Genomic DNA, 22976 nt, shown 5'->3' with positions numbered 1-22976 from the left:
CATCTCAGTAGAAAGAAGGAAAAGTATCTACAGTCTACACGGAGGCAAACTGAGAAAAAAAATCTTGGAAAACCAGGCTAGCGCTAGTATTTCGTATTGTTATTCCCTATGACACTCATGACAATTATAGTTTATTAGTGTGTCTATGGCAGGATGATATTTCTTGCTTCTTTCTCTTCTTTGGTTCATGCGTGCCAACACTAGAAGAGGCGTTTTCCATTTATAGAGGCAGACCATTTCCAAAGGCGGTTGGGATACTGGCCTCTATTAATCTCATTAACATAGGATACACATTTAGAACGTCCATCTCTATTAATGTTTTTAACACACGCATGTGGCTTAATTAAGACATTTGTCTCTGTTAATAATTTTTGGAATTACCAAAACTCCCACCTCCTCTGTTATTTTCACATACAAAATACAACTAATCCCAATCCAGAATAGACACACACAACCACCAACAACATGTAGTGTTTGCTATGTCGAAGAATTGTATGTGTATTGGTATTGTTCATAAAAAAATAATTTACTAATATTGATACATCATCATGGAATGTTCCAATCAAAATGTATAAAATTATCTAAAGTACACCAACTTATAGATTATATTGTCATGAAGTATTAAAATAATTTAAAGTAAAATGCCAATATGTACTAATGAATTATTAAAATAATTTAAAGTACCAACATATAAATTATATTGTTATAAAGTATTAAAATGATATTGGCTAATTTGAGAGGGAGTATGTGTCACTATGTACATTTGAGGGATATTTTATTTCATTTCTTATGATGATAGAGGTCAGTAATTTAAATGTAAATTAAAGGGATTACTTATATTATTTTTTATAATAGTAAGTAGATGTGTGTGTAATTTAAAAGTAAATCTAGAGGTTACTTTGCACTATCTTTCATACGACAAATGTGTAAATTCATATAAATTTATGCAATTATTTTAATTATCTTTTGATAATGACAATGGTGTCTGATGCAAATCTTGGAGTTAGTCTCTATTTTCTAAATGGCATATGTGAGTAACTTTTTTAGAATAATTGATCCGATGGCTATTGTTGGTGATGTGATTAGAGCTTAGTCCTACTAAATTAAAGGCCAAATGTTTTAGAATTTTATGGTGATCTTTGGTATTTATCTTTTTTCTAGCGTGTTTGATGAGAATATTTGTGGAGCCTCCTTTGAAGCCTCCCGTTAGCAATCCTAGTAAGATTCTATTTTCCAACTAAAATTATGTCCTCACTCGTACTTTCCTCAGTTCCGCTTAAATTGAGGCCACGCACAATATAAACTAAAGGCTCTCCAAAATTGCAGTGGTTAGTTGACCTAATTTTTTTTATAATTTGACCCTTTTTTAAAGAAAATATACGTTTGCCCCCCTGGGAGACGTAAACTCATCTTTGGACCCTGGGGGTCGGCGCTAGGACTCATGGCGCCGAGGTAACACGTCTCGGCGTCACATATCTTGGCTTCGAGGTTCCTGGCCGAGCATAGTAGGGCATGCTAGGTGGCGTTGACGTGGCCGGTACCTCGGCGCCAAAATACATAGCGCCGAGGTCGGCGCCACAGATCTTGGCGCCGAGCTCGGCACCACAGATCTTGACGTCGAGCTCGGCGCCACGCACTCTGACGTCGAGCATGGATTCAAAACCCACGACCAAGTTTTCCTTGTCGAGGCTGCTTTCATTTCTTTCTCCTACCTTTTGGGTTCTTCCTCTTCCTAACCCGCCCAATCTCTTGAATCGACGAATTTGACCTTGGATACTTGGATTTGATCCATACATCTTCACGAGCAAGGTATCCTCTCTCCCCTTATCATTTTTTACGCATTGATTTAGTATATATTACGTCTATTTTGCAACCCTAGATACGTTATTACCTAATGTTTGAAGTGATTTTTTTTATTTTTTGTATTAGGTAACGGTAGGATGCCAAGGCGTGGTAAAGCTAGTAAGCCAAGGTAATCTCTTATCATCGTGTTATATTATGTTTTCATTTATGTGCAACAAATAGAAAACCCTAGGTATATGGTTTAATGTTCATTGCTTTCGGTTCTTAGAATAAATTTGGTTCAATTGTAGTTATGGTCGAATGACCGGAAATGCCTTCGACCCATTGCCTCTACCTAGTTATGGCAGCGATGGAGGAGAATCACAATTGAAAGGTCCTAATATGGCTAGAGGGGGGGGTGAATAGCCTATTTAAAAATCTACAAATTAACTAGAGCAATTTGATTAGTATGACAAATAGCGTAAATGCAAACTTGCTCTAGCTCTACAAGGGTTGCAAGCCACCTATCCAATAATTCTAGTTGCAATGATTACTTAGGCACACAAACTTGCTACTCCAAAGAGCTCAACTAGATGAATGTAAATAATAAAGCAAGCTCTCAATTCTAATTACACTAAAGAGCTTGTATCAACTAGTTTGTAAGAATGTAAACAAGTACGTAGGGTGATTATACCGCCGTGTAGGGGATGAACCAATCACAAGATGAAGATCAAGCCAATCACCGGGAGAATGCAAATGACAAGAGACAACCGATTTTTCTCCCGAGGTTCACGTGCTTGCCAACATGCTAGTCCCCGTTGTGTCGACCAACACTTGGTGGTTCGGCGGCTAAGAGGTGTTTCACAAACCTCGTCCACACGATAGGACACCGCAAGAACCGACCCACAAGTGAGGTAACTCAATGACACGAGCAATTTACTAGAGTTACCTTTCGGCACTCCGTCGGAGAAGGTACAACTCCCCTTACAATCACCGGAGATGGCCACGAACAATCACCAACTCGTGCCGATCCTCCACCGCTGCTCCAACCGTCTAGGTGGTGGCAACCACCAAGAGAAACAAGCGAAATCCACAGCGCAACACGAATACCAAGTGCCACTAGATGCAATCACTCAAGCAATGCACTTGGATTCTCTCCCAATCTCACAATGATGATGGATCAATGATGGAGATAAGTGGGAGAGCTTTGGCTAAGCTCACAAGGATGCTATGTCAATGAAAATGTGCAAGAGTTGTCCCTTGAGCCGGCCATGGGGCTATAAATAGAGCCCCCATCAAATAGAGTCGTTGTACCCCTTCACTGGGCAAAACACGCTCTGACCGGACGCTCCGGTCATACTGACCGGATGCTGGCCCTCAGCGTCCGATCGCCCGATGGACGTCACGCGTCACCAGCTTCAAACGCTGTTCGTCAGATTTCAACGGCTACGAAGCTGACCGGACGCTCCGGTCAAAACTGACCGGACGCTGAAGCCCCAGCATCCGGTCGTTTCCAGTAAGCTCCCCGAGGCATGTTTTTTCGACCAGACGCGTCCGGTCCACCTTGACCGGACGCAGACCAGCGTCCGGTGCTCAACCCTACCCACTGTGCCGTCTGACAGCTCGACCGGACGCAGCCTTTCAGCGTCCGGTCGCTGAGTGACCCAGCGTCCGGTCAGTAGACCGACGCCAGCATCATTTCGACCAACTCCATTTCAACTCTAACTTCTTCACCCTTGCTCAAATGTGCCAACCACCAAGAATTTTGCATCCGGCGCAATAGAAAATAGACATTTCATTTTTCTAAAAGCACCGAATCCCGCCTCGCAAGCTCGGCGGGAGGGAGAGAGGGACCCAAACCCATCTCAACCCTGCAAACACCTTGTGCACATGTGTTAGCATATTTTCACAAATATTTTCAAGGGTGTTAGCACTCCACTAGATCCTAAATGCATATGCAATGAGTTAGAGCATCTAGTGGCACTTTGATAACCGCATTTCGATACGAGTTACACTCCTCTTAATAGTACGGCTATCTATCCTAAATGTGATCACACTCACTAAGTGTCTTGATCACTAAAACAAAATGGCTCCTACATTTTATACCTTTGCCTTGATCCTTTTGTTTTTCTCTTTCTTCTTTTCCAAGTTCAAGCATTTGATCATCACCATGCTATCACCATTGTCATGATCTTCGTCATTGCTTCATCACTTGGAGTAGTGCTACCTATCTCATAATTATCTTGATAAACTAGGTTAGCACTTAGGGTTTCATCAATTAACCAAAACCAAACTAGAGCTTTCAACAATGCCTAGAGGAAGGGAGAGTGGCCTCATTGCACTCAGTAGTCTTCATGACTTGCTAGTTCTATGGTTTATTCATGAACAATGTTGTCTAATCTTAGACTTTACATTATGTTGTCATGTAATGCACTTTAAGTATGGACGTACCTAGGGCATGTTCTGCGTTATTTAGTTTATCGTCATGTACTTCAAATGTTGTTATGTTGATTAATGTGCTCTATTATTGGACCTTTCATAGTGTTGTTGGTTTCATTATTTGTTGTCATAATATTGAGTTTAATATTGCATATATAGTGAAAAGAGCTCATGTAGTGCAAATAAAATGTAATGAAGTAGTGGATTACCTAATTCAACACACACAACACATGAAATGGCATGTGATAACATGTACCAAACTAGGGTACAGAGGTCCTGAACTAAACCTAACATGCCTTAGGTAATTGAAGCAAACAACAAAGCACATGAAATGGCATGTGCCAAACAAGGGTACATAGTTCCTTCGACTAACCCTAACATGCTTTAGGTGATTAAACTAAAAAAACAAACGCATGGATGTGGCCCGTTCAAAAGATTGGTTTGTCCTAGTAGTGTGGCCACATAGCAAATTCCTGTTGTCAGTATAACACTATGCTCTACTCAAAATCTATCATGCAGATATTTTTTCACTGATCTCTTTGCATAACAAATTTAGAACTATAGAACCAAACTTGAGCTACATGTGCAAACATTGAACATCTCACATGCTGCAACTGTGAGAGCACAAGCAGATAACAAGTGATGTATAGGCTGCTGAGAAAATTGCAGAGTAGTCCCCAATTTGGACCATCAGTGCCGCCAGAAAAGACAATGACCTCATTTACTGTATTCAGAACTTGGCATGTGTGCACGTCATAATATTCAATAAAGTATACAACAGTTCAAACACGCTTACTTGTGCAAGTCTATTGACGTCGAGAACGGCTCCACGGGCCACTTCTACCTCAACCCAAATTGGCGTGCAACCCGGTATGGCAGGTGGAACTCAACCGCATAGAAACATGATGCTGAACCTAGACGTGGCCTGCTAGCGGGCACCTGGGCGGCGGGGGCGGGGGCAGGGGTGGCGACCGGTGCCTCTGGTGCCGGTGGCGGTGCCGCTGCGTCGGAGGGGAGGAGGGGACGACGCGTCGGAGGCGGACGCGGCCTGCCGCTGCGTGGCAGGCACCGTTGACAGCAGCGGCGAAAGAGGAGGAGGAGAGGAGAGGGACAGGGAGGCGACCGGTGCGCGGGGGACGGCGAGCGGTGGAGCGGGTGGCAGCCGGCGGAGGAGGCGCTGGCGACGGCGGGGCTGACTGGCGGCGACGGCGAGAGGGAGAGACAGAGAGCGTGAGAGAGGGAGAGATAGAGCGTGAGAGAGAGCTGTGGCGGCCACACACGGTTATCCATGCTCGGCGCCAAGATCTGTGGTGCCGACCTCGACGCCATGTATTCTGGCGCCGAGGTACCGGCCACGTCAACGTCACCTAAGATGCCCTGCTGTGTTCGGCTAGGCAGCTCGAAGCCAAGATCTGTGGCGCCGAGACGTGTTACCTCGACGCCATGAGTCCTAGCGCTGACCCCCAGGGTCCGTAGATGAGTTTACGTCTCTCAGGGGGCTAAACATAAATTTTCTTTAAAAAAAGGGCCAAATTGTAAAAAAATGGGGGTTAGTTGAAGTTGGCTTTGCAGTTGAATTAGAGGTTGAACGTTTGGCCAAAAATAGATGGAGAAACAACAAGATTTTTCTTTTAATTATTTGTTTTTTGTGTTCTCTTTTTTGAGCACCTATTGAGCTGAAATATTGTAAGAACTAAATTGTATGTAGTCACGGTGGCCGAAGACAATTTTGTTCTCGTAAGAAAAAACCATCCAAACCAGAATGTACTTGTCAAGTTCATTATAGTTTTAAATAGCGGGCTATTGAAAATAGTGGTAACTTTTTTTCAACGGCTATAGGCTATAGTGGTGCTATAGCGGCGCTATGACAGTTAGCGTTTTTGTAAAGAAAATATGAAAACACCAATAATTGATGAAAAACATGGTAAATATGAAATTCGATGAACAAAAAAATGTTTCTAAGGTTACACAAGTCTAGGTAACATTACTAATATGAGATTACAACATGATTTATGAAAGTTCAGTGTTTAATTATCCAAAATACCAAATTAGTAGCAAATGATAAGTAGGAAATAACAAATTAAATTGTCAAAATCTATTAGTGATGGTAAAATCTGAAATAGCGCCGCTATTTCAATGCCAAAGCTATGCAATTAGCGGGGCTATAGCACATAATAGCGGTTAAAGTTGGCATAGTGGCACAAATAGAAATAGCTTAGCGTTGTGTCTCTCCGGCCGCCATAGCGCCGCTATGGCCTGCTATTTTTTTCTATGAGTTCAGTATAAATTAGCTTGTAGACTGTAGAGAATAAAGATGATAACAAAGTCAGTCATGAAGCTTTAGGGGAAAACATAATAAAAGCTACGTATTGTTGTTTTCCCTTATAATACGACAATATATCGCGTGGAATTAAGCTGACAGCTGACCAAAGGATCACCTAACCAGATGCATCGAGAATTATACCGGTGAACTGAAGCAAGTGAACCTACTCATCCTATCTATATGCATATATGGTCATCACATCATTTCTTGATAAAAAATCCAATAATACCGACAAATAGACCAATAATAATACACATAAATATAGTAATCTCACAGGGGCCAGTGTGCCAATTTATTCAATCTGACCAAAACAACCTTGATATTTTAGAACAACTCAGTCTCTAATTGTTGATCATAGATCAAGCAGAGTAAGTTGAAGCAAAGATAGAACGTAACAACTAAACTAGTCTTGCATCCAAGAAACGCTGTAGCTACTAGCAACGAAGTACGTAGAAGCTAGCAGGCATCAGTATAGGCTAGAAGTTGAAGTGGTAGCCTAGTACTCGTCCACCACTTCCATCAGTCTACTGGCCACTGCACTCGCAAACACTGAAGAACCCTTGTGAATCTGCATCAAAGTGAACAAATTAATTAAAGAGAAAAAGTATATATTGTCATCTGAAAATTGCATTAATTTTTGAGCACGTAGGTACAGTAGCAAAGAACTTAAACCTCGGGAAAAGTAATGCATGAAATCGTCAGGATACAGAATTACAGATCGATGGCGTCTAATTAACGTACCTTAGTGTTGAACATATAGATGTGGCAGTCACCGATCTTGCCACCGGAGAGGTGGACGAGGTCAAGGCGGAGGCCGTCCAGCGCGCGCGACGCAGCCGCGAGGCACCCATCGCGGCGGCGCTTGGTGAGCTTGATGTTCACGTCTTCCTCCACGATCCGCACGTCCACGGACGTGTCCTTGCTCCGCCGCTGGATGTACGTGCTCCGGATCTGCTGCCGCTGCACGGCCGGCGGCGGCGGCGGTGCCACCTCGCCCTCCGAGCTCTCCGCCTCACCGGTGGCAGCGGCGACCACCACAGCGGCGGGCGCCGCGTCCACGACGTCCCCCTGCAGCTCCCTCCGGCGACGCTTCTTCTCCACCAGCAGCGTCAGCTCCTCCACCGTCCTCCCAAGCTCCTGGATGTACTCAATCGCGTCCGAGATCACCGTCGCCCTATCAGGCTGCATCAGTGCCAAAAAATAAACAGCAAGAATCGTGAATTAATGTAAATTGAGGTGGATGAACAGAAGAGATGTTTCGTCAAGAAATTTGTTCCGATAGCAACCAAATAGAAATACTCCAGTACGCTGTACCTTTGTAACGTTGGGTATGAGGTGCATGAGGGCGGTGTACTTCTCGGTGAGCCGCTGCCGGCGCTGCTTCTCCTTCTTCTCGACGCCGTTGGCCAGCCCAGCATGGAAACCACCGCCCAGCGCCCTGCCCCGCTTCCTGCCGCCGGTGGCCCGTGGCGGCGGGGAGGTCTCAACAAAGGGCCCGCCTGGCATGTAGGCAGCGGCCGAGTCGTCGTCTTCGGCGGCCCCGAACACGAGGGCGCTGGTCCTCGTCCCGCGGAGGTACGGCTCGGCGGTGGTGTAGTGGCCGGCGCCGCCGTTGCCGCAGTAGTCGCGCAGCATGTTCATGGTGTGCTGGTGGTGCCCAGAGGGCGGCAGCGGCTCGTACTGCAGCGCCGGCTGGTGAGGATCGACACCGCCGACGCCGAGGAAGTAGTCGATGGTGGACTGCGGCGTGACGGAATTATTGACCGCCGCCACGGCGTCCAGGGAGTGGAGCAGGTGGAAGCTCAGCTCTGCTGGGATGCTGCTCGCGACGCCGGAGACGGCGAGGTGCGGCTGGCCGGCGGCGTCCAGGTCCGGGGTTTCGTGCGCCATCAGGAGCTCGCACTGCGGGTGATACATCGCTCGTCCTGCTGCTTAATTGCACACTGAACTGAAACACACAAACAGAAATATAGATCAGTACATCAAGTTCCAACAATAATGATTCAAGAAATGGGGAGAAACTAAACAGCTTAAAACGAAGAAGATTGCGGACATGAGGAAACGAAAAGGAAGAAGATTGCGGACATAGGAAACGAAAAGGAAGTGTAGTGACTGATCTGTGAGCAAATAAAAGGATGAGTACTGGCTGAGATGGAATATAATGCATCATGAGTTCAGTACATGCATGTGGTTGAAGCTTTGCCCTAGCTAGAAAGGGCCTTGCATTTCTGATTATACCCAACGAACAGAAAGCAAATACAAGGAGATGGGCTGGGGAAGAACAACTTCGATCAAAAATTCAAAAGTTCATCTGGTCGACGAAAATTGGATTGTGTAGGGAAAGGAATTAAGGAGATCGAGTTAAGTAATAACCAAAAACAAAACACAACAGGGTGCAATATAATAGCTAGCTAGCCCAAAGAACAAATGAACAGGCAAGACGCACATTAACAGGAGTACCAAACCTTTTTCTTCAGAAAAGAGATAGCAACACTAGCACTGAAGCAGTGCAAGATTAAACTAAGGAAGCTGGCGAGGTTGGTTATAGCTCTTGCCGATATATATGAAGTGGAGGGCCGGGTAGAGAGAAGAAGAGGGAGGGATCGGGTATATAGAAGGGGGCAACCTGGTAGGAGAAAGCAGCTGTTGGTTCCCTCCTTGTGGATCGGCAGAGCGACAGCTACATCGCCGGGGCTGCCTTTCAGAAGGAAGAGCCAGTTTGTTACTGAGATTCCTCCCCGGAGGGCCCACTTGGCGAACCAAAAATCTGCCATACACCGCACACACTGACAATTCTAGTGGTACAGGCTCATGCAGGATTCAGAAAGGTGGCCTCGCATTGGCCATGTATGTACCCACACCGACATGCAACGATTTGGTTTCCTTGCGTATGTACACCACTACTTGCCTACCAAGGGAGGAGACCATGAGAGATTATAGCCAGCTGCAGATCGATATGACTACGCAAAAAGGGCATCATCACTGAGCTTAATTGGACCAGTGTCTTGTATTTTAGCCCCTACGAGTTGGTTGATGTTTAGGTGCAGGTGTTAGTGTTGTCTTTATTTGAGTGCAACATATTGAGCTGCATAGTGTTTTGTTTTTGTTCACATACCAACTAGCCAAACGTAGCTCGTTATTTCCGAGGAAATTATAAGTCTAAGGTTTAATTATTTACCACAGTGTAAATAATTTACTATGTGCAAGTGAGATTTTTCTTTAGATAAAGAAAAACGTTGAGGCTCTTTTTGCACCATGATGCATACAACCACCGTCACTTACCACCATTACAAAATACTACTACCTAATGTAAAATCATAAAGTTTGAATGGCATAATAATAAACAAAAATAAAACGTGGTGGACGACAAGTAACATCAAACACATAGCCTACATGTACTGTGAAACCAATTGCAGAGAACTCCATGGCCACCACCTCCATGACATGGCCATATGGCATGCCTTCGTGAATCGTGATATCTTCTCACTATGCCTTGTTTTGCAACAATCTCTACAATATCAACCAATATGTGCCTCTAAATAAAATTTGCATATATAATTAAGAAAGATGTTACAGATAGTTTCGACATAACCATTCGCTCCTCTAAAGAGGGCACACAGCCACCTCAGAAGAACTTTTCTTCTGTTTAACCCCTGTATTGATGAGCCAATAATCATCCACGACAATTGATGTTAAATTTCGCGGAGCATCTAAACCAAGAGCAATTTTGATGTGCAAGTGAGATATGTAAGAGTAGGCTAGTTTGCCATGCTTTGCAAAGTCTCGGCTGTTCAGTTCTAGGGACTAATTTTTAGTCCCTGTCACATCAGATATTTGGACACTAATTTGAAGTATTAAACATAGACTAATTATAAAACTAATTGCACATATAAGACAAATTTGTGAGATGAAACTATTAAACGTAATTAGTCCATGATTCGACAATATGGTGCTACAATAAACTTATGTTAATGATCGATTAATTAGGTTTAATAGATTCATCTCGTAAATTCGTCTCTATATGTGCAATTAGTTTTATAATTAGATCATATTTAGTCCTCCTAATTAGCATCCAAACGTCTGATGTGATAGGGACTAAACTTTAGTCTCTCGTTACAAACACCCGCGAAGATGCATCTTGACAGTTGAAATTAAATCTGTTGGTTTTGAGATTGTACAGAACCAAGCTATAGCTAATTTCATATATCCACACGATCTAATAAAAACAAAAAAACCTAGTATTGAGACGGCTGGCGTGTATACATTGCCCGGCCCTAACTGACAACAATACGTCCAAGGATCTCCCTTTTCCTACGAACCTGATCCGAGTAATCATTCATCGGTGCACTGTGTACTGGAGAGAGAGAGGGGGGGGGGGGGGGGGGGGGGGGGGGGAGGGTGGGGAGAGAGAGGAAAACTGTAAGAGCATCATCATGCGATGTTAACCGGGCACGCGAGCTGTTAGACCGGTGCCCTCGGAGGTTGGCTCACGCCTTTTTCCATCTTCTCACTCTCACCTCATCAGCGCCCGTACGATCGAGCCCCATCCAGACGTCACATTTACACTCTGGTACAGATTAAGCTAATTACCATTACGTAGAGAAAATTAATAACAAACATATATATATCATCACATAAATTATTTGTACCGATCGATCCATTGCATCACCAAATATTCCTGGACCAACGCAACTCCGGGCCCGGCGCTTGCTTTTTGACCAATTCATGCATGCTTCTTCTTGGTGAGATGTGGTCGATGCTCACCAGGCTTTTGCCTCGTCCTCCAACGTAGTACTACCAGCCTGAGGATAAGGGCATTGCCTCACCATATTTCTGATCGATCAACGTCGTCTATCATTGCAGATTTGCAGGCCCTCTTGTGAGCTTTACGCTAGAGATTTTCGGCCCTTGCATTGTCCTTCCGAGATTGCTACTGCTACATGCATGGACATGCTACAAATATCCTGAGCAATATATGGCTTCCACTCCATTACTTCTTCTTTTTTTATATCAAAGAAGCATATTGGCGAGCACTGTCGTTTTGGCAACACAAATGCATGGTTTTGCCGCGGTTTCAATCATCTCCGACGACCAACGGCTGTGACTTTGACAGAGTCAAGAAGGAAAAGAAGAAGAACAAAAAAAACTAGTACTAATTCAAGTATTATTTGGGGTGAGGCAAGCTATGATGGTATGATCTCATCACCTCTCTGCAAGAAAGGCTCCATCATGCATGGCCGTTGGAATAAGTCAGGAAAGGTTAGTGGTAGTGGGGTTTGAGTTTGACCTGTGATCACACCCCGTGAGATCAAAGAACAAGACCATATCTTGCATCAGTCTTCAGCCATGCATAGCCGGCCGGCAACATGTTTAGTTGAAAATTGAAATTCCGAAGCCATTTTGAATGTTTTGTGAACGTGTAGAGCTAGACTGCAATTGCCCATCAACGTGTAATGGGCCGGTAGGGATGTTTTGGCCCAGGTCGAATAAGAAACCAATAAATAGAAGAAGAGAAGGAGTTTGGCTAAAAAATAAAAGTATTTTATCCCAAATAAAGTTCGAAAACATTTATATTTTTCTAAACCAGTTTCCAAACATGTTTTCAACCTACTTAACTATAATAACTTTTCAAACTTACTTAAAAGTTCAAATTTTATTTACAAATACCTTTGCAACAAAATTTTGAAACACATTTTTCTAAACATTTTTACATTGTCTTAAGTATCGTTTTTAAACAATTTTGAACTAAATTTAAAACAATAATCTTGAACTAAATTTATACTTAGTTTTTTTTAAAATAATTCATTATATTTTATACTTTCTTTCAAAACATATTTATGCAAAGATTGTAAAGTAAAATTAAATTTATTTTTGAAACAAAAACAAGGACCTAATTTCAATTTGTTTTGAAGTCTAAATTTTGAAATTTTATTATTTATAAATTATAAAAATTAAATTCATTTTTAGCATAATAAATAAATACAATCGCTATGAACACAACAAATAAATCAAATTGAATTAAAAATTTAGAAATAACATTTTGCCCTATATTATTTCACAACAAAATAAGCTTGGGAAATTTTAGAGAATGTTTAAATCAATTATTTATTTAGTGTTTTCTATGCACATCCTAATCTAAAACTTTTTAGTGGTGACAATATGACAATTCTTAGTTACGAGTGTTACTACATTTTGATCTCCCAACTCCTAAAAATGCTTATGAAAAACAAAAGCACCTAAGGAAATAAAGATATTTGTATGATACGTCCTTGTCCCCAAATAAGTGTCGTATTGGATTATGTGTCAGTCAAACTTTTACTAAATTTATAAAAAATATTAGCAATATGTATATCTCCAAATATATTTATTATGAAAATATATTTAACAATTAATCTAATAACTAGGAATTTGACATGCACGTCTAAATAAACTAGATGGATTCTCCGCATGTTGCTACGGGATATCTTGTATGTATAAGACTTAATAATGTTGGCATCACTAAGAAAATGTTTATATTTTACATGACATCGAAATTATGTAACAGAACCGTCTAATTTATAAGAGCACAAGTATAATGCAGCCCATAAGTAGTCGCACTATCATACTTGAGCCCATATAAACCCGATAGTCCGTCGAGTACCACAAAGGGTCTCGATTCATCGCTAACATACAACCAAGATCGTACATGATTCAACATACATGCCATATGTTACATAGAGTTCACAAATACATTGCTATACATCATAGTGCGATTAAAGTTATTACAAACTAAGTTTAAATAAAGTAGTAGCGAAAGCAAAGTAGTTTTTAAACCAACATCTCACACCATTGTTTAATATAAGCCAGTTTATGATCATCACCCACAAAAACATCACAGATAAGATATATAAGTAGAAGCACCTTGCTCGGGGCCTACTCCTCGTCCACAGCGGGAATAGAAGCAATTAATACAATAGCCATGATAAATAGTGTTATCTGCAACAAGTGGAAAATAAACTCTGAATACAAGAAGGTACTCAGCTAGACTTACCCGTCATAAACTAGAAATAAAGTGACTCCAAGGATCATGCAAGGCTTTATAAGTGGAGCTAGCTTGACAATATTTTACATAAAAAACCACTAATTCAGCTATACATTTTATAATTCGGTCATCAAGTTAATTATAGCTATTCATCTCTAGATTAGCAACTAACCTATGCCAAACATGTGGTATATTAGTAGTGACAGAACAATAGTAACCATAGCAATTTATTATATAATTCTCAGAACCATTCCACTTGCCTATTATCACTACGATAGAAGGAAGCTCAGACAAGTTTCTCACTATCCGGGAGAGATGGTGATTCGAATCGATTGCAACCAGCTGGGCAGTATTCCTAACACAAACCCAGGTAGATCAGATCAACGGTCACCTTAGGTCACCTTTGGTACAACTCGGGTCTAATTCACGGGTTCAATCAGCGCCGCACAATCAGAGACACTACCGAATGCCAGGTCGATCAGGACTCTAACCTGCTCTTGGCCTCACACCGGCTCCCCGCACATCCTTACTACCTCCACTGTGCGCACTCTAATAGAACAAGGCCTGGCCTGAGTTGAGTTAGTCGGCTTCACGGTCGGAACGAGTTATCTGGCCAACTAAGTGAGAGGCATGCGTTCAAAATGACCGAGGACTAACAATGATGCGGTCCTTAATCGGCGTAGATGGAATCACATGAGTCAACCTACAACATAGAATCCGTCCGGCCTCGATTTACAACATCCCATGGTTCTTTTACACGATAGCGAATATAGCCAACCGTGGTTCAGTGTCCTACCTATATCTCGCAGGTGACAGAAAATCACCTGACTTCTACCGAGCTAAGCATTGCTAAGCAGTTATTCGATCTTGGACCTACATAGGATTCAAGGTATATTTCTAGACAAGGTAGTTCTATGCATCAAGTGTTTTCAATCAACTCTTATAACCTAATGCATCAAATATAAATAACTCAAGTGATATTTTATAAAACATAGCTAGGCTTAAAATGCTCTGGAGCTTGCCTTTCATGAAAGAAGTGGGTCGGTAGTCAGGGCACTCTGAAAGTTCGTTAGTGGCAGGCTCCTCTCCTTTGAGAGTTGTAGGCTGGGGTGCCTCTTGATTGTCCCTTGCCTCTTCTTCGAATTCCAGTAGGGTTACTCCTTCGGGTGATCCTATATGTATGAGCATGAAATAAGATATCATGGATGCATAGATAATGACACGGATGATATGATATGATAAAATGCATACTCATAAGTGTCCTTAACAGCAATGTATTAAAGTGATAACAAGATAAACTTTCTTTTACTGAGTAGGTGCATATCTCTTCTCTAATAATTAAACAAATTTCCTTTTAAGCAATTTCTGGATTGTAAAACAACAGCCACTTGTTTTGACCATAACTAGAGTTATACATATCCAAACAATATGATCTTGGACTTTCTAGAAATCTTATAAAATTATACACAACTTTCTTATAATAATCTTAAGATGATTCATTAGCTATCTAGGTCAAACAATTCAATCTTTCAGATCTATCTAGAGACTAAGCAAATCTAAAAGCAAACTTTTAGAAGCTATAAATCTTAAACCATTTAGCCTATAATTATGAAATTTTAGGACAAGACATATGGGTAAGTTATCTACAACTTTGTTATTAACAAGTTTCATAGAAAAAATCATTATCATCATGAAATTATCACCACAATAGAAACTACACATGCAGCCATCTAGTTGAATTATAGAGCAATAATTAACTAGCTACCTATAACCAATTAACTTTGAGCATAACTACCAATACCAACAGACCATATGCATCACAAGCACCCTAGAAAACATCATGGTAAAACCCCAATAACTTATTTACATGCATTTATTAATTTCCTTATATAATAAGGTGATTTAAAGGATAAATATTTTTATTGCTCCATAAATTATGAGACAATTACAGTAGGTTATATATGACCCCAATAGTCTACTGTACAATTGTATTCCATTTGAATAAGTATATCAACCTTTACAAAAATGATAAGTTGCATAGGCTTATTTTAGCAAAAATAGTTTAGCCTACTGAAAAGTGTCAAACAATAGATTTCATATTTCCTTACTTTCATCCTAGCATAAAAACACTATGTAGAAATTTTCATTACCATAAGTTATGTATTTTTATCCCATTTATTTTTACTAGAAACTAGCAATTAAGGTGAAATAGAAAGACCATATTCCAATTATGCCCACTAATAGGTTTAGTATTTTTTCTAGAAAGAGCGTGTCAACACAAGACCAAAAAATTAGAATCATAATTTTAGCACCTCTATAGCTCAAGTTATGCATTTTACAAGATAAAAGCTATTTTAAAAGCACTTAAACAACTTAATTTAATTCACACAAAAAACTACTCCAAAGAGCAAGTTTCATATTTTTATTAGATAATATATTTCAAGATGAAGCTAACAAAATTTGATTCACTCTATTTGTATACTCCTAGCTCAAGATATGATTTTTGCAAGATTGCATTGAAATCTGAAAAACAAATAAAAATAAAACACCAAACCCTATTAAACGCTACGTGCACCCGGTCCAGTGCCCCACAGAGGCACCAATAGCTGGGCTCCACATTCAATGGACCCCATGCGTCAGCAACACATCGCATGGGCGGTGGTTTGACCAGTGAAAACTCACTGACGGCGAGGTCACCGGTGGTAGCGTCACCGGCGTTAGACTCCACTCGCCATTCTGAGTCGACTAGTGCCCTTGGTTGGCTTAGAGGCTTGTCGGAGCTAGCTCAACGGCGGCCATAGTGGATGGCGGTGCTGCACGGTGGTGGGCTCATCATCTCCGATGATGATATGCCCAGGTGGGCACTGCTGCGGCTTCAAGGTTACCTAGCGAAGACCTAGGGTTAGGATTGAGCCAAGGTGGAGCGGCGGTGAGGTTTGGCCGTGTGCATGGCATCGCGGTGGCGAGAGAACGGTGGTGAGCAGCCGCGTTTCGACGCCGATATGCCGGCATTGGCTCAATGACCGGTGGGATGAGCTAGACGTGACCCTAGGCAACCCTAATGAGAGAAGAGAGCGAGCGAGATGGCTCGGTGGAGCATGGCCACAGCGAGTGCGAGCTCGACGGTGCTCTGGCGATGGCTGCGGTGACGGTGAACTTGTCCTGAGGCTTTACCTAGGCTCGATTGATTCAGCTAGTGGCTCGGGAAGGTGGAGCGGCTCACGGTGGAGCTATGGGCGAGGTGGATTGGTGGCGGTGTTGCATGGGCGACGAGTGCTGCCGGTGGAGGCACGACGACGGCGCTACTCTACTGTTCCGCCCGACGTGTGTGAGAGAGCGAGAGCGAGGGAGATGGAGAGGGCGAGTGAGTGAGAGTGGGAGAGAGTGAGCAAGCGCCCGGTGCCTTTCTCCACTTCAGCACGGTGACGCGGGGCCAACGACGGTGTATGGCCGCCATGCGGCGCGCGCGCGCTGATGCCGGTCGGCCACTGCTGCTGCTCGTCTGGTTTCAGACCGGCGATGGCCGACTGACACTGCCACTTTGCACCTCTATATCTCCTAATCCAGTTTGAGTTAGCAAAAAGTTCATTAATAGAAATTATAGAGCTATAAGAGATCTACAACTTTGCTTTAGAAAGTTTAGTCAAATTCCCAATGGTTTTCAAACTACAACGCTCTAAAGTGGTATACTTTGAAACTGTAAGTCATTAAAGACAAAAAAATTCACAAGTCCCTAAAACAACATTTGATTGATTCTTGTGGGTCCTATTTGACCATGTTAGGCACTGAATTAGCTCCTTATCCTTAAACAAAGTTTGTTTCACATAAGATAAGCTACAACTTTTATTAAGGGTGCACTACCATGCAAATACTCTATGCTATAGTTCAATTTTGGTCAAAGTAATCATGAAAAATGACATTATGAGTAAACTAGGACTTAGAAGCAAAATTAGTCCATGTCATGAATACAAATATTGTTCCATTTGCCATCCTAGATATGTCTAAGGTGTTTTTATGACCTCACAACCATCCCTCACATTGGTCACACATAATCACAAGCATATGCATGTATATAATCAACATCACATGTGACAATATGCAAAGAATAAGATGAAATTCCATATGCTCATGCTCATGAATACTTGGATGATGCTTGTGCTCATGAAATGCAAGTGCCAAATGCAATGCTTAACACTAGGGTGTTACAAATTAATATACCGAATTACACATGAAAAAGAACTTGCTGAATTATAACAATTTTGGCACAGCCCACAGCCATTATTGATTCTCCCTTGCAAATTTAATTAACATACATAATTTCTCACCATTCTAGCTCTTCTTGTATCATTAGAAATAATTTCAATTTTTTGTCTTTTTATTGGCCAAGAGAGAGATCTTATTTTGACTCTTTCACCATGCAAGCCTAAAAAACGCAACGTGTGAATGAATGGCCTCTTGTCTAAATGTGAAGCTGGAAATAGTTGTTATACATGCTTTGATATCTATTTGTGTATTTTTAGATAAAGATCTAACTGTGTATATGTGTATGGTTGTGAGGAATTGTAGGGGAATGGGAAAAAAAAAGACCTACATGCTCAATCTCAATAGTTTTGTTGCTCTATCATAGTGTCAAATTCACAACCATATATTTTTGGAATTTTCTCAAGGAAAGTAGGCAGCAAGAAACTTTATTAACTACCATCAAATTGGAAAAAAAAATCAATACATGTATACATATTTTGAATGCACGCGTATAGTGCCTAGTATTGCTTGAACCAATCCAAAAAGAGAGAGAAGCTAATAAGAAAGTACCTGCAATGTAAGACTGCTGATGTCTCAGTTCTATAGGGAAAAAATTGACTAAAATTGTGAAGGCAACGACAGAAGGCATGAACTTCTGAACTAAGCCCAATATGACCTTATCTTGGAACTGCTGACCAACATATATGCTTGTCAATTGCAATTGGCATATCTGCGGTGCTAATGAGCTCACCTCAAGAGCGACGCCGAGAAGGCCTTGACAAAGCTATCAATTTCATGGTAGACGGTACTGATGCAGCAGCTCACAGGTGGAAGTCTTTCCATATGGTGAAGGAGAACCGGATACTATGAGAGATTTGACGAAGCAGATTGCCCTTTTGTCAATGGTGGATAATAAAGGGCAAAGGCAATGATCCATCACTTAATGCCCACTGGCAGAAGGTGAGCAGACGTGAGGAGACGAATTGTTTTGGACGGCTACGGAAGCAAAATTATGTGGAGCTTTGATGACCTGCTTGTCCGTCTGTCCCTGGTGGATAATAAAGGTCGTGAACTCACTGATCATGGTGGATGACGTGGCTTAAGGAGATGCTAGAGAAATAAGCTAGTAGGATTTTGTTTTATAAGAGTATAGGATTCGGTGCATACCCTCCCGAGTATCACTTTTAGAAAATGGAATTGTTTCCGGCGTTTGCAACCACAGATAGCTAAATTTTTACACTTCTTTAGCGAACCACACACAACTAAGTTTTTATACGTTTTTAGCTAATGAACTGATTGGTTAGAGAGGATCGATAGGGTCTTTGCCACAATTGATTGGTTAGAAGTCTACCCTGACCACCACTTGCATGCGCTGTCCACTGATTGTTCAGATCACGCTCCGTTGCTGTTGCAGTCCGCACCACCACCTGGGCAAAGAGGAGATTTCTCTTTGAAACCATTTGGACGAGGTTCGATGGGTTCATGCAGGTCGTGCGTGACGCCTGGGTCTGCCCGTTGGTCAACGCGGATCCTTTCCGCGTTCTGGATAGCATCAAGCTGCAGCTCATTCTTGATAGGAAACTTGTTGGAAGACTAGAGGCCACGCAGGACCGTAGAGCCCTATCGATGGAAGAAGCGGCCTTGAGAAGGAGGCTAAATTTGGATCTCTTAATTGACTCTGTTTCGTTTTTCTTCCAGGCTGCTAGTCCAAAATATGTCACTGCATAATTATTTGGCTTGTGATTGTACTCACTGATTAGTTAGTTCCATGATGTTTGTAAGAAGCTGGCAGGTGCAGTAGGAGAATATATCATCGACAATATAGGGCTTCACAAGCAGCTTTTTTTAGACAAACAAAACTGTTTTGGAAAAGGTGTTTGGCAAAGTAGCTTCACCAACAGCTCATGAGGGAGAGAGTTGGGATAAGCTACTATTTTCAGCTTCATCCCAACTCATGTCTTTGTGAGAGGAAGAAAAAAGTGAAGCTGTTTTGGAAATCAGTGTTAAGCAAAAAAAAAAAAAACCAGCTCATGAAGCTGTTGTTGCGAGCTGTGCCAAACAGGCCCTATATCTCTACAACTAGAAAATCTATAACGGAGACTCTACCGGCAGACATCGCGCGCTGCCCCCCTTCGCTCTGCCTCTCTGGTTTGTGACCCCAACCCCACGTAGTCTCCGGCTGGAAAACAAACATGACTCGATGGGTTACGTAAATTATTTATAGTAGGAGAGAAAAGAGGAACGAAATAAAAAAATACGGCTAGCGACACTTTCCTCACAAAGTCTATTCATCGTCGGTTCGTACATCACCGACATCCTAGAGCAGCGATCAAGTCCGTGTTAGTTTGATCTCCACCAATTGGCCCAACGATCAATTGGGCCCTTAGATCCGCGCCCTGATCCGGAGTGCCCAACTGCTCCATGGTTGGTGGGCCCCCGTCGCATAGCACCATAAAAGGGAGGTGGGGGCCGGGGCACACGGTACGAGGTTGTCCTGAGCCGCCGCAACCTACCTACAGAGAAACCTAACCCTGATCTAGAGGGAGCGGTGCTGCCAGTGGCGGGAAGTACCACCACCGGACCATGGCACCTCGCGTCGCCATCGGTCGCTGTCACTGCACTACGCCTGCACTGCTACTACCACTCTAGTGGGCCACGTCGCTTGTGGCGCCGTGGCCAGTGGCTACGTACTGATGAAGTACATCACCAAGTCTCCCTCTCCCGATTCATGCATTAAGCTAAGTTCTACTCACTAATCTACACCTAGAAGAGTTTTCGATTCCTTCAATGGTACCAGAGCCAAGGTTGCTAGTTTGTAGATCTAGTTAGAGGTAGCTAGCAATTTAGAAGTAGATGAGAAAGATCCAATTCGGATCGAGACAGACGGTCCCCAACCCTAACCCTAGAAGGGGAAGAACAACAGAAGAAAGAGGGCTTGATTCAGCCCGATTCGGATTGACCCAGACACGAACCCTAACCCTAACTCGTGAAAAACAGTCGGGGAAGATGAATAGTGTGAAAGCTCTAGTTTGGTTTTAGTGAATTGATGAAACCCTAAGTGCTAACCTAGTTTATCAAGTGATCATGAGATAGGTAGCACATTCCAAGTGGTGAAGCAAATGAAGATCATAGCATGATAATGATGAAGCCATGATGATGATCAAGTGCTTGGACTTGGAAAGAAGAAAGAGAAAAACAAAAAGCTCAAGGCAAAGGTATAAACCATAGGAGCTATTTTGTTTTGATGATCAAGACACTTAGAGAGTGTGATCACATTTAGGTTTGATAGCCATACTATTAAGAGGGGTGAAACTCGTATCGAAATGCCATTATCAAAGTGCCACTATATGCTCTAACTCATTGCATATGCATTTAGGATCTAGTGGAATGCTAACACCCTTGAAAATGTTTGTCAAAATATGCTAACACATGTGCACAAGGTGATACACTTGGTGGTTCGCACATTTAAGCAAGGGTGAAGAAGTTAGAGGTGAAAATGAGTTAGTCTTGCTGGTCACTAAGTGACCGGACGCTAGTCTCAGAGGGACCGGCGCGTCCAGTCAAGTGTGGCAGCAAAGACGCTGGCGTCGGTCATATGACCGGACGCTAGGTCTTGGACTGACTGGACACTGAGGTCTAGCGTCCGGTCCTGTTGTCGGGCAGCGCACAGAGGCAAGGGTCTCTGATCGGACGATGGCAGGGTCCGGTCATGCTTGACCGGACGCGTCTAGTGGGCAAAATGCATTTCTGGAACCTTACTGGAAACCACCGGACGCTGGTGGCTCAGCGTCCAGTCAGTTATAGCGCAGCGTCCGGTCAACTCAAGTGGTCGTTGAGATCGGGACACGTGGCTGTCGTCGGGCAATTGGACACTGAGGTCCAGCGTCCGGTCAACATGACCGGAGCATCCGGTCAGCCCGTGTTGTGCCCAGTGAAGGGGTACAACGACTCTATTTCGTGGGGGCTTCTATTTAAGCACTATGGCCGGTTGAAGCTCACACCTTTGGCTATTTTCATTGACATAGCAACCTTGTGAGCTTAGCCAAAGCCCTCCCACTCATCTCCATCATTGATTCATCATCTTTGTGAGATTGGGAGTGAATCCAAATGCATTGCTTGAGTGATTGCATCTAGAGGCACTTTGTGGGGGTATGACCCCCAAGACATGGGCCGTACCATCGGAGGTGGCCCAACCCATAAGATCAAGGCATGCACGGAACTGCTCGGCGTGCACCACAAGACATTGTATAGTACCAAATAGGATACTTTACTTGTAACCCTGTCCCTCCAGACTATATAAGGAGAGGCAGGGGTCCCCTAGCGGACAAGCTACTTGGTCGTCCAGATCAATACAATACACCAAAGACATAGGATGTAGGGTATTACGTCGATCAGACGGCCCGAACCTGTCTAAATCGCTGTCTCTATGCCTTGTGTCACCATCCGGTTCCTGATTACACGCACCCCCACCGACAAATCTACCATCGCGGGATACCCCTCGGTGGACTGCCGATGATATTATGTCGATAGTTGGCGTGCCAGGTAGGGGTGTGCACTTGATCCATGGTGAGCCAGATGGACCTCAAATCAACAGCGCGTTCTCGTCATCAATCTCGTGGAGATCCATGCCAGTCCATGACAACGATTCATCGCTGGCTACATCAGCCCCCGTAAAAGCAGATCCGATCTCGGAACCACCTCCGAGGTCGCCTTCACCAACAACTCACCACCCGCCAGGTGTTCGCCGTCAACGCCAACCAGATAACGCCGTACGCCGCCGACCAGACGCTCCGTCCAAAGCTAAGTCACGCTTTAATATTCTTCTAAATATTCTCCGATCTTCGTATATCGCCATAATGTTTCTCTGAACTGTTTTCTCCATATTTGCTCTCCAAACGATTTTCTGAACCCCCGAACAGTCGTGTTGATGCTTGGACGCCTCCAGAGACGGCCATGTCTCCGGATTCTCCCTACACATGCTACGGGCTTCACGCTCTGTGTTATGGGTGGTCGGCAGCGGCTCCTTGGTCACGCCTGTTCCTCCTACACGTGCACAGGCTCCACGCTCGACGTTATGGACTATGGGCTAGCTAGGGCTAGAGACTCAGCTACACACTAACTGTTCGGGCGGTTTATATTAAACATAAATATATTTTCACGCCAACTAAT

General features: G+C 43.0%; 1 protein-coding gene across 2 annotated transcripts; it reads right to left on the bottom strand.

The window, feature by feature from the left end:
• Positions 1 to 6796: 6796 nt before the first annotated feature.
• On the bottom strand, positions 6797 to 9142 carry LOC136452058 (transcription factor TIP2-like). Of its 2 annotated transcripts, XM_066452703.1 has the most exons (4): positions 9010 to 9142; positions 7859 to 8492; positions 7286 to 7726; positions 6797 to 7112 (listed from the first exon to the last, which is right to left on the bottom strand). In XM_066452703.1, exons 2-4 carry the CDS (start codon positions 8459 to 8461, stop codon positions 7041 to 7043), a joined length of 1116 nt encoding a protein of 371 aa, XP_066308800.1. In that variant the 5' UTR covers positions 8462 to 8492; positions 9010 to 9142; the 3' UTR covers positions 6797 to 7040. The 2 variants fall into 2 exon arrangements, with proteins under 2 accessions (XP_066308800.1, XP_066308801.1); XM_066452704.1 differs by lacking the exon at positions 9010 to 9142 and having other exon boundaries at positions 7859 to 8990.
• Between the last annotated feature and the right edge of the window lie 13834 nt (positions 9143 to 22976).

This window comes from Miscanthus floridulus, chromosome 5 (genome assembly GCF_019320115.1).
Source record: "Miscanthus floridulus cultivar M001 chromosome 5, ASM1932011v1, whole genome shotgun sequence".
Classification (NCBI taxonomy): Eukaryota; Viridiplantae; Streptophyta; class Magnoliopsida; order Poales; family Poaceae; genus Miscanthus; species Miscanthus floridulus.
Note: the sequence above shows the minus strand (reverse complement) of the source record. Positions and strands in the feature narration are given on the sequence as shown.

What these genes read in the sequence shown, in the direction of transcription:
- LOC136452058 (XM_066452703.1), bottom strand. Translation starts at nt 8,461, where the DNA reads ATGTATCACCCGCAGTGCGAGCTCCTGATGGCGCACGAAACCCCGGAC. An exon ending in TCATACCCAACGTTACAAAG is followed by an intron (nt 7,727 to 7,858) that starts GTACAGCGTACT and finishes GCACTGATGCAG; the next exon opens with CCTGATAGGGCGACGGTGAT. An exon ending in TCTATATGTTCAACACTAAG is followed by an intron (nt 7,113 to 7,285) that starts GTACGTTAATTA and finishes ACTTTGATGCAG; the next exon opens with ATTCACAAGGGTTCTTCAGT.